This window comes from Loa loa (assembly GCF_000183805.2).
Source record: "Loa loa unplaced genomic scaffold supercont3.16, whole genome shotgun sequence".
Classification (NCBI taxonomy): Eukaryota; Metazoa; Nematoda; class Chromadorea; order Rhabditida; family Onchocercidae; genus Loa; species Loa loa.
This window is the reverse complement of record NW_018108196.1, coordinates 139645-151884: the sequence shown is the minus strand read 5'-3', so window position 1 is coordinate 151884 and position 12240 is coordinate 139645. Positions and strand designations below refer to the sequence as shown.

At 32.0% G+C, this 12240-nt stretch overlaps 2 protein-coding genes across 2 annotated transcripts; one reads left to right on the top strand and one right to left on the bottom strand.

The window, feature by feature from the left end:
- Positions 1-1996: 1996 nt before the first annotated feature.
- Positions 1997-4611, bottom strand: LOAG_01195 (hypothetical protein; the record flags this gene model as incomplete). The annotated part of the gene is made up of 5 exons (XM_003136735.1): positions 1997-2175; positions 3030-3138; positions 3775-3870; positions 4045-4233; positions 4549-4611. 5 exons carry the CDS (start codon positions 4609-4611, stop codon positions 1997-1999), a joined length of 636 nt encoding a protein of 211 aa, XP_003136783.1.
- A 5441-nt stretch (positions 4612-10052) lies between these two features.
- Positions 10053-12172, top strand: LOAG_01194 (CK1/WORM6 protein kinase; the record flags this gene model as incomplete). Its single annotated transcript, XM_003136734.1, has 6 exons — positions 10053-10181; positions 10298-10462; positions 10610-10780; positions 10999-11214; positions 11692-11883; positions 11996-12172. The coding sequence occupies 6 exons, from the start codon at positions 10053-10055 to the stop codon at positions 12170-12172; spliced, it is 1050 nt and encodes a 349-aa protein (XP_003136782.1).
- Between the last annotated feature and the right edge of the window lie 68 nt (positions 12173-12240).

Below are 12240 nucleotides of genomic sequence, written 5' to 3'. Positions count from 1 at the left end.
TATATATATATATATATATATATATATATATATATATATATATATATATATATATATATATATATATAGGATATATATAGGTGATAGGCGAACATACACTTCAAAAAGTGGTTACTTTTTATTAAATCGGTCATTTGTCACCATCGAAAAGGGTTGACAGAAAACGGTTGCAAAATTTACACAGTTCCCTGCAAAAAATGCGCATCGATAGTTCGTGGTGATTCCCCGGAAATGGAAATTTTCACATCTTTTTTTTTGAGTATCTCGACTTTGTCAATAAAATAAAGAGGTTTGATTTCGACATTTACTTCTGCTGCATGGAACACGCAGCATTTCTTGTCTTTTATTCCTTTGGCGTAAAAGTCTTAAAAAAACCATTATGAATTGCACTCTAATCTTTCTTTTGTGCGTGTCAGGTTAAAGGTCAAATGGCAGGAATATTCCTTCACTTTATTTCAATTGGAGTATAATTCTTCGACTCATTTACAATTCATTACCCAATTCTATGAATTTGGCTGTTGTCTATGAATTGAATTAACCAAGACTAAACGCTTGTATGGACATGATTCCTTTCAGCAAACTTTCTTCCCTCAAATTTCTTCATATTGGCTAAATTATTCTTCTCAAAGTATAGCGATGTAATCAATTTATCTTCTAAGCCTACTCTTATTTCTTGGACATATCTTAAAAAAGGTGAATTTAAACGTCACTGTAAATATTGACTTTTAAACTGGTTAGTACCATAGGTCCTTTTTCTCCCAAACTACTAATGTTTAACATTTAATTGAGAAATGAAATAGAAGAAAAGCATGTCATGCAATTGTTCTATTTTCGTTTTCAGTTCAGTTCTTGAAAATTGACTTCTTTTCTCAAACAGGCTGGCTCTGTTAATTCTATTAAAAACTTCTACAGTTTCTCTCAAAGTACAGAAAAATTAAAATGAAAGACATAGGCAATGAGAAGCGTGACATTCTTCTATCATCCTCGGTGCTTTTTTAAGTCATTGACAGCTCTGTCGATTTTTGTAATAAAATCAAAAGTCAATATCATTCAAGTTCTCCTTTAATTTGATTTAATTCGTATGTTCAATAATGTCAGAATGAAGTTAGTTTTTAAATTAGACCTCTAAGTTCGAAGACTAATGGCAGAGAAATGTTGGAAAGTCAAGGGTTCTTTCTTAGCTATCATTATGAGTTAAGTTTCGCTTTATTTTTCCTCTTTTCGAAACAAAATTAAAAAAAAACTTTTCGAAAAATTAGAAAGTAATTAAATACTCATATCCAGAAAAACTTCCTAAAGCATGAAGAATTTGAAGAAGATAATAATTTTTATACTCATGAAATTAAGGTGAAGTAGTTTCGCATAAATTTTGTTTTACTCCTTATAAAACCTTAAACTGAGATATCAGTTCCCGTCAAAAGTTTTCCGAAATGTGGAAAATTTGCAATTTTCCTTGAAAAAAAACAACAGAACTGATCCGGTAAAGGACAATTAATATAGATATCATATCATAATTCTGAGGAAAAGCGTGGGAAATTTTTTACGTAGCAGGACAAAAACAAATGATCTTTAGAATCGGACTTAAAGCAAACTGGGAGGACTGGTATAAATGAGAACATTTTCATTTCTTGCCATGTAAAATCCAAGACTGAAATTTGCTTTAAAATCAATATTTCACTTTGTTTTAATTTCAGTAAATTACTGGTCATATTAGCTTCAACTGTATCGAACTTTTTTTAATCATTTGATTTTAAAAAGGATCAATTCCTTTGGAATATTTTCAAATTAAAATTGTGTCATTAAATTTGAAAGCCTGAACTTTCCTTCTTCAAAATCACTATTTCATCATAAAATTGAATTTTCTTTCTGTAAACAGTGATCATGACAACTTAAAAAATGATAAATAAACAGGGTTTAGAAGTACGTGAATAATGCAACATGGAAGTAATTAACATAATTTGGAAATTATAAAAATTTGATAAGGTAGTACAACAAATTAAAAAAGTCGCGAAAATCGTTGCAAAGAGTTCTGTGTCATATCATGCCAGAAACAGCTTTTGATACTCTCAAAACGATCGTAGCAAATTAAATAACTGTAGTCCAACTGTGTGATATTCCCTGGACGTTGGTCACAGAATATTAAGCACTTATCACCAGCTAATGTTGTTCCAACTCCTTGAATAAAAGGCATTGTGATTAGCAAAAATTGTTGACTGAACTACAAATACAATTACCAAAGATTATTAAAAAGATTTTTTTCCTCTAGAGGAGTTTGATAATGAGAGGGTTGTTGTAATGGCACAGAAGGACGTTCTTCTTAGTAGGACCTAGGAAAAAAGGATTCAGGGGAATCTGAAAATACAGTATATCACTCTTCATAACGACAAGAAGAGAGAGAAACAAGAAAGAAAGCAAATGTAATTTAAGTGGATTTAATTTTGAACTTCAAGAATAAATTTGATTTTAAATGATTTTCACCGCTTCATTAAATCAATTATGCTAAATTTTTTCTGATCATTTTCTATCTTCATAATTCCACAATACATTATATTGAGATGAATATTGTAACCTATCTGTAATCATTTTTGAGATATAGTAAGTAATGTTTTCGATTAAAACTAGTTCATTTCCAAAATTTAAAATTAATACGAGCTCTCAGTTCCTTTTTAACACATAACCATATCACAATTCAAACTATTACAGAGATTACCTATTGAAATTCCAGGATTTTCACTAATAAAAGCGAAAAATGAGTAAACCGATGAATAATTCATTTATTCTGTAAAGCGTCAAGTAATAATAATTTTTTCAATTAACTTGATTTTCGTTTTCTTTTTCGAAGTGAAAGAAAATTTCAGTTTCTGCATTTTTTTCTTGCCCTAATTATGCAGTGTTATACTTGGCCAGTGAGCAGAAACAAAATATCAGTTGAATTTTGACATATTGAAATAATGTAGAATTTAAATCAATTATATCAAAAGGTATACTGTCGAATGATAAAGCTAAATTTAAATGCAAAAAAATATTACCATTTCGAGCGCAGCATTGACGATGATCGCGTCCTTGTGCAGCACAAAATTGTATTTCTGCAACAGCAGAGACTGGACACGGATCACGATTGAAGTACATATTTATCAACTGAAACATAAATAACTATCGGTGAATAGGATAATAAAAAACTGTTCAATCATGATTTGCTTGCTGTTCCGATCGAAAAAATTAACAAAAAACTAAGCAATACAAGGAGTTTTTCTGACAAAAATTTAATTAGAAAGATTAAATTCAGTGTTGATTAACTAAAACTGCTTCATCTTAAAAAATAACATGTTGTATACATCCGGAAGCATATCATCCATCTATTTTCTAATATAAATCCTCCTTCTATACAATCTGCAATAATGGTTGAAATAATGAAACAAATAAGCATTCATTCCAAAACTTACATATTTTTTAAAGAGACACTGTTTGAGCACGTCAATAGAATCTTAGTATTTAACAGTTTTTCAAGAAAAGGTTCCTACTTGACAAATAATGTATCGATTTGTAACATCCCGTTGAGGTCTTGTTTTGAGAGCAAAATTGGAAATCATAGTTGGACGAGACAGTTTTACAAAGGACTTACTTCTGTCTAACACAGGATCCAATGATTTAGTTCAAACTTCAGTAGCTTAGATTATTTGTATTGATTTTCAGACAAGATCAAAACTCAACCTTAATTCCGGTAAGTTATTAGATTTTAAATTATATTTTTGTTTTAGTCATTATGTGAAGTACCGCATCTTTGGTGTAATCTTGAATTGAACACTTTTGCAAGCAAGCTTTTGAAAGTCTTCTGCTTTCACAGCATTCCATGAACAACTGATTAGGACTCTGTAATTTGTGATTACAAAAGTTACATCAAATTTTCACACTGATTAGTTGAATATTCAAAAAGATTCAGATCTCTGTTAATATATTTGGCTCTGTTCCTATTCTCTTAATAAATTATTTTAAATTTAAGAAGAGTAAAGTGATCGCGAAATTTCTGTGCTTTTCCAAGCCTACTTTTGATTCTTCATTCTTCGAATCTGGTTTGAAAAGATTTGTGCCATGAGCCCGTGTTCGTAATAGTGTACAACCGTATGGCCCGCAATGATAGCCTGGAGCACACGGCGGTTGGCATGTTGCTTGGTGCTGCTGAATCTGAGGATGGCAACCGCCAAAACCAGGAGCGCATACACCGTTTGCAAGACACTGCAAATACAGATGAGTTGTTTGACAATAGGAATTTCTTTCCATGGACTGTGGTAGGTAAAAGTGTACCTGGTCTTATAGTATCATGAATGGTCGTTAGAAAAGAATGAGGATCAGGGAAGAATCGGGAAAAAATCTCGTCACTTTCAGGAAAAGAAATAATCAAAGCCTTTTTCCAAGCATAATTTTGTTTGCACAGATTGCGATAGCTAGAACTTGAGGGGTACAGTTATTTTTTTAAGTTATAATACTTGGTAAAATTATACTAAACAAGTTCCCATAATTATTTAAAATATTTCTGGAGAAAAAAATTACCGAAAATGAGACAGGTATAAGTAGAATCAGGATGCAGGAAAGTGGTAGTATATTGATGGACATTGTCCAGTATTTGCAACTGTTACTGATGACAGTGAGGATTTCCTACTAAAAAGGTTCGAGAAGGGAAACTGGACAGACAGCTTACCGAAAAGGCAGGCCGGCAATTTATATGCGATTTTCATCAATCTTTCCCGTCCCTTACCATTCCATTGTCCACTAGCTTGCAGGGCGGTCCTTAAACGAATCGCTGTATTTAAAATTAAAATTTACAATAAACATTTGAATGTGATGGATCAGCGATTTTTGAAATCGCCAGTTTCTTTTGGGAAAGTTTCAAGTAATAGTAAATGCCTAATGATGAAGTTTGTAACGGAAATAAAAGGTGATCATTTATTGATTGAATAGATAGTCGTCTTTTACTATCTATCCGTTGCATGTATGAAAAGGAGTTATCTTCGTTGAGTTGGAAATAGAAATAGTTACTTGAAATTGAAACGGAAAATGAAAATGGAAATGAATTCAATTTAAAGTGGGATAACAACTGTTAAATACTTTGATCAATATATTTCGATAAAGTTCAATACGGAATGGCTCAGGAAATGTCAAGTGATAGATGTCGGTTACAATGTCATTAAGCCATCCTCAAAAATTCATTCTGTAAGTTGCAGTCTTTAGTTTCAAAGGTCTTAAGTTAATAAGATAACAACTGCACTAATTCTTTCACAATCTAAAATGAAGCTTTAGAAATTATTTGGCAACCAAAAACTGTGATTCTTTCAAAATGCAAAACAAAAGATTGTCCTATGACCTTTGATACGAGATGCAATTTTTAGACAGAGCAATAGAAGTCAGCTGAATTCGCCTTCAGGTTTGGTATTACAAATGTGTAATTACATTTTTAAAAATTGCATTGTCGTACAGCGATGATTAATTGTTAAATGGTGGTAGAATGGGTGATAGACGAATGGTACCGGTGAATTTGCATAAATTTCATGGCATTTGAAATACAATATATGGTGATCAGAAAATCTTGTTCTTTCCTCTTAAACCTCACTTCTTCCCTTTTGCCAATGAAAACGTGAATGTTTTCATTGACGGCACAGAACATAAAGAATGGATTACATTTTTCCAGGACTTTCTGATGGCCAGTGTTACTCTACCATTTGCACATTTGCTGCTAACCTATCAAACTCATGCAAAAAAATATGTGAAATGATCAGGTTGCATAAATCTTTTGAAGTTTCATGCTGAATATCTTAACCTTGTAATTCTACTGATTAAGATTAGCAAAGATTCTGAACTAATGCGATCCTCAGTTTTGTTTATTTATAGCAATGAAATGGGTCGCGCATTGATTTTTGAACCGAATTGATTTCTCAAAGTGTAATAATGACATTCATTAAAGTGAATTACGATGGGAAGAGAAATCAAGCATTGGAGTGTGGGATACTGTATGCATAATACTGATCACATTTAGATGTCCGGAATGTATTCGATACTTCCATACAAATTTCCAAACATCCATCGCTGATTGAACTTCACATAATCGCTTATAACTAAGACAAATAGTATATCTTCATTACTTTCTATACTTACCATTACATGTAAAAAAATCTGCATTTCTCGTTTATTCTGAGAGGTACTTACTCTTATCTTTACAAGCTTTATCGTTAATTCTTCTTTCTCCCGTTAATTTCATTAAGTGATCTAGTGAAAATAAAAAAATTACAACCAAACTGTAATGAGTATGTAATCGTTTGATGTGTAGTAAATTGACCCGTTTTATAGTCAGCCAACGGATTAACACCGACTAAGCTTTTGAAAATTCTTAATTAAAACACTGCAATTGAAATGTGATTTAGTCTATAAGTAAGTAGCCTGAGTATTTCCTCTATTTCTTATTAGACATACAAAGCATTGCAGTTGGTGGAACTTTGAAAGTATAAATCACTGGTCGGTTATGGTCAAAAAAGGTAGGATTTCATAATCATTAAGACATAAATTATCATCGTCATGCTATGCAAGCTACAACATAATTTTTCATCAAATCTGATCCAAAAGCAAAGAGGACGACCAAAATTTTCAAATAATTAAATCAAAGCATTATGAGTGGAAAACTATCAGTTCTATGAAGGGACTTATAAAATTTTGAAAACTTTCGTCAATATTGGAATTGAAATTCAATTCCAAATGAGGAAAAGTGCACGAATCTTACACATGTCTTACCAACTCAATAAACAAATGATTTTTCTTTTTTCGAATGAAATTCAACACACAAGACTTAAATCAATGCAATGTTGGAAAAGAAGAACTGTTGATTTGAATATAAACATTGTAAGGCACTACTTTGTACTACATACTTCCTCAATTTTGAAATAACTGCATACATAGTTAAAACGTTCCGAAATAACAGCCTAGGATAAAATGCAAGTATAACCACACTGTCCTACGATTGTCGTCAAATTTGGTTCATTACAATGTGTGACAAAAGTCATCAAACATTAATCGGAAATTTTATTGGATTTGACAATCGTACTATATTGTATAAAATTATGGCCTATAATTATGGCCAAAATAGCAATGTCTGTGACAGTATTCGCCTGCAACGTTCCAAAACAACTTTTACCGATCAGCATGTAGATATTTTGGGTCAACAAATCTTTTGCAATTTCAGAATAAATGCCAGTTTAGGAAAAAATCAATTAGTTTATTGGCAATTCTAAAAATTTTTAACTTTGGCAAAACTGCAGAATTCTCCGCTGTGCTGACATATAGACTTTAAGGTTGAAGGCTACAGTGATAGCACGACTAATCTTAGTCACCACTACAATATTATGGAATATTGGATTGTATATGAAATGATTGTTGATTCCATTCCAAGAATTCGGTGAACTGTGTTTTAAATTTAAATAAGTTTTTTGGACCTTCTGACAAATTAATTAGTAGTAGAGTCTGACAACAGTTTATATGGCGGTCTTTATGACATGAATATTTTAGTTCAACCTTTCAAATTTTAATGGCATTTCATTTCACAGAGAATGGAACTGAAAAATCTGGTTCAATAAAAATAATTTGGGCTCTATCGCTATGTTCATCTTTCCCTTTCATTATCTCCTGTAGTTTTTACAGCTCACCCATTTCAAATCTATTTTGGTTTGTGGATATACGGATTTATTGCAAATATTCTGAATGGCTATTTTCACTCTTCCTTTCACATATGACGAAAACATCAGTCCGAATGTTTACACTGATGAAAATCTGCTTTTGACATTATTGTCGCATTTCATCGACATGAGACAGTCATTTGAAAGGAAGACCTTTAAAATCTTCTAAAGCTGATATGACTCATGTTTGGCTCGTTGGTCATCTGAAAATCCTCGCATTACAAATGCTGACAGTTTGAGCACTTTGGAAAAGCAATTAAATTAAACAAGTGAATAATTATAAAGAAAGCAGTGTAGGTTCGAAGTTAATTATATTTAAATTCCTATCACTGTAAAATAAATTAAACTCCAACGAAACTACAAAATAAGCACTAGTTGTGATTCCGGTTCGAAATTTTAATATCTAGCCGATTAACATATTTAGTATTATTTCTGCAAACTCGTTTTCGCTACGATCATCTTTTCTGATTATTCCTAATCAGGATTTACTCCTCTTTCGCAAAGAGAATTTTTTACTCACAATATTTGTTTGATCAAAATAAAATTAAAAAATCGGTTTTCAAAAACTCTAATTTGCTCCAACTGCAAAAGAATTTTAAATTTTTATCTAAGTCTTTTTGAATTTAAAACAGTACACTTAAATATACTTAATGCAAAGGATATAAGTGCATTTTCAATCTTTCAAGTTTTATGGTTCTAAAAATTCTCGGCCATGATTTAGTAAGTTGTAGCCAAGCTTTAAAGGCAGCGATAATTTATTGGCATTCATGTAATTTACTTAACTCATAAGAAATACCAAACAACTCTGGTAAAGTTATTTCAAAAATAGCAGCTGGAATCAGTTTCAAATTAATTAAGAGAATTTGTGAGGGACCGAAAAAATTCGAATTTACAAAAAATTTAATTTAGCAGTTATCCCATATTCCATATCTGTTTTTCATAATTTCTATCATCTTGCATTTTAACCAGTGGCCCGAAGTTTTAGTCTCAGCAATATGAATCAGCTTGGCATGCGCAAATTTCACAGTAACTTTTCCAAATATTTTGGAATTATGAGTTGTTGAAATGTCAAAATGTAATGGAGAGAATGCATTAAATCGAGGACGCATATCGGATATATTTCTCTTACCATTGTAAAATGGAGACGAGCTACAAAATTGTTTAAACCTCTGATTTTACGACCAATCACATGATGAAAGGGAAGTTTTTGGCGTGAAAAGTTTTAACCATTCAAATTAAAAAAAAAATACATCTTGATGCGAAGGGATAGAAAGCGTGAAGTACAATATATCACAGCAAAGGCCATGACGTCTTTTCAGAAATTCAAATGTCATTAAAAGATAAAACTGAAAAGGTTGAAACACAACATAATGTGGATTTTAAAAATTTTAAATGTATCTGAGATGTTCAATTTAAATTTTTAAGCTATGCTAAGTCTTATTAATGACAGCAAAATTTTTGATAGTAACTAGTACGTTCATTATATTCATTATTTCAAGTCGTATACATCTTATATTCAAGTCGGTTAAACAGTACATCAAATTAGTAATGATGGGCAACCTTTGTTGGAAAACCGACAAATTTTGGAATATGTTAAAGCAAACAACTATTTGTTATTTAGAAAATCTCCTAAAGTAGTGAGTCGGTTATCTATTTTTCATAAAATTTTTACCTGAGGATTAATCTTATATATAAATAACTTATATGTAGTAGCTGGAATATTGTAAAGATCTTGTATCCATCTTATATGCCACTTTATTTGTGTAATTCATAAAGACTTACCCTTCATATTATAAGGTGATTCTTTTACTCAGTTCAACTTCCTAATAATTTTCCGCACTTCAATCTTGAAACAGATTTATTTTGATACCTTATCTTTGGATCCTTCCTAAACATGTTTAATACTACGACCTTTTCTACATATTCTTTTATTATTATTTCGCTGATATAATAATAAACCTTACTATTAATTTGTTTGTGTTGGATTACCACCAAAGGGATTCACATAAGCTTGCCTTTATCACTTTTTTTTTTACTTTTTTTATTTAATATTTCTTTGCAGAAAAACCTTTCACAACAATCTTAACTGAAGGTCCAAAGATCGTGATAACTGCTAAACTATTAAAATTATTTTCAAAGTTAACTTAATATTAAAGCAATATATTCCTAGTAATAATTATCCGGATTCCATTGTTAATTTGTTTAATTGCAAGAAGCCGGTAGGTCTGGGGTATAACGGGTCGGTAACAGCATTAATTTGGAAGTGTTTTATATTACCATTTCGTCTTTTCAAATCGTTAATTTTAAAAGGAGATTTGTGAGTGTTTTTGGAATTAGATGGGAGAATTAGTACAACTTGAAATTGGCAGTATTGTGGAAGGATGGAAGATTGATGGGAAACTTGGGGAAGGCGCCTTCGGTGCTGTATACGTTTGTTCCAAGAATAACAAGAAATATGCACTCAAGGTGATTTACTTTTTCATAGAGGATTAGTTAAGATCTCGAATAGCATTCTTGTAAATATTTTGATTAACTCAAATTAAAAAGCCACCCAGAAGAAAAATAACTTCAAAGACATTTAGGTAGAAAGTGTCCATGAAAAAGTTGGCTTCTTGAAAATGGAGTTAACAGTACTAAGTAAGTTGAAGGAGCAAGATCGCCTGCGACATTTCTGCACCATTGAGGATAAAGGCAGACACAAAGATTTCTTCTATATTGTTATGACTATGGTTGGAAAATCCCTCCAGGTCAATGTTTTACTTTAAACTGCTGATCAGGCAGAAAAAAAAAAACAATGGCATTGATGAGAAATGCGCAATTATCACTGATGATTACAATAAGCAAAGTGTACGGTAAAATTAATTTTAACAACTTCTAAAATATAAATTATGCAGGAATTACGACTAGAAGCTCAAAATAAAAAATTTTCATTGGGGACAGCGATCAGTGTTGGCATTAAATGTTTGGAAGCATTGGAAGATTTGCATAACATCGGCTATTTGCACCGCGATGTCAAGCCCGGCAATTTCGCCATCGGTAGACCCGAAGTCAATGAACTAAGGAATGTATTGTGTATTGTTTTTTTTTTGAATGCATTGTTTTTTGAAAACTCCTAAAGTTTTGGAACTTGTTTCATACAAATCAGAAAGTAATCAGAATTAACAACGTTGTTCAAGTAATTTTGGATGCTTTTTACGGTCTATCACTTTTTTTGAAGGGTCTTATTCGTACCTCTTCAGAATTTCAGATCGGGCTAATTGATTAAATACCAAAAACGCTCTAGGTATATGTCCTTGATTTTGGTATGGCTCGACTATATATCCATGAAGATGGCACGATGAGAAATCCTCGCGCATTAACTGGATTTCGCGGTACCGTAAAGTATGCTCCGTTATCAGCTCATATATTGCGTGAACTGTGTCGGAAGGATGATGTAGAATCATGGTTGTATATGGTGGTCGAGCTCACCAATGGCAAGCTACCTTGGAGGAATATGACGGTAATAATTGAATATATCCTGTGCAATAATAAATCCTGACTAATTAAGTCATTAGCAGGTAATAAATGAGCTCTGAAAACTATGCACAATTTAAAAGCTTACAAATGATAAACAGTTTTTAAACGGTCAGAAGTTTTCGAAAAAATTAAGGTAATACCAGAAAAAAAACCAATAAATGCATAAATTTAATAATTGGTGACATCAGTTCTTCATATAGTAATAAAAGAAGGGAAGCAGTAAATAAATCGTGGAAATACTTGGGAACAATGGTAAAAAAGAAAAATAACGGATGAGTGCTGAAATCAATGCTGTTGGAAGCATCTCACATAATGGAAACATCGTTACAATTCATTTCTAAAGAAGAAGCGATATTGAAGTTTAAAACCATCACCGTGAAACATCTTGGGCACAAAGTATACGTAATTTGTCAGTAAACACATTGTGAGGAATAAACGAGCGAATGTTCATCAGTTTTAGGAAATCAATGCCATCGGCGTATCCAAAAAGCAATGTCGCAGAGACAAAGGTGTAAAAAAGTTGTTCGGCGGTTGTCCGAGGAAATACATTGAGATACTCCAAATATGCGACAAGACAAAATTTTTCGACACACCGGATTACGATAAGATTTATAGTTTGATGCGAAACGCTATCCGAGATACCAGGAGTCAGGTCTGGGGAATTTATCATCCTGAACTGAATTTGAATGCGAAGATCCCTTCGAAAAACAAATCTTAAATCTTTGAATTCAATTAAATCAAATTTATGTCTCTACCTATTCCAGGAATATCCATACGACTGGGAAAAATCAATTCCAAGCACGGAGAGCGATGGAACAGGTCTTTTAAGCCAATACAAAAGTACTGTTGTCGGTGTACCGCCACCGGTACAATCTCCGCCGAGAAAAGAGGCGGTTGACAAAGCAGACAAAGAAACAAGCGTAGAACCAAAAGCTTCATAAAACGTACCACAGTTCTAATTGTGACATGATAATTGCCAGAAAATAAGTTTTAGAAAATAATTTGCTTG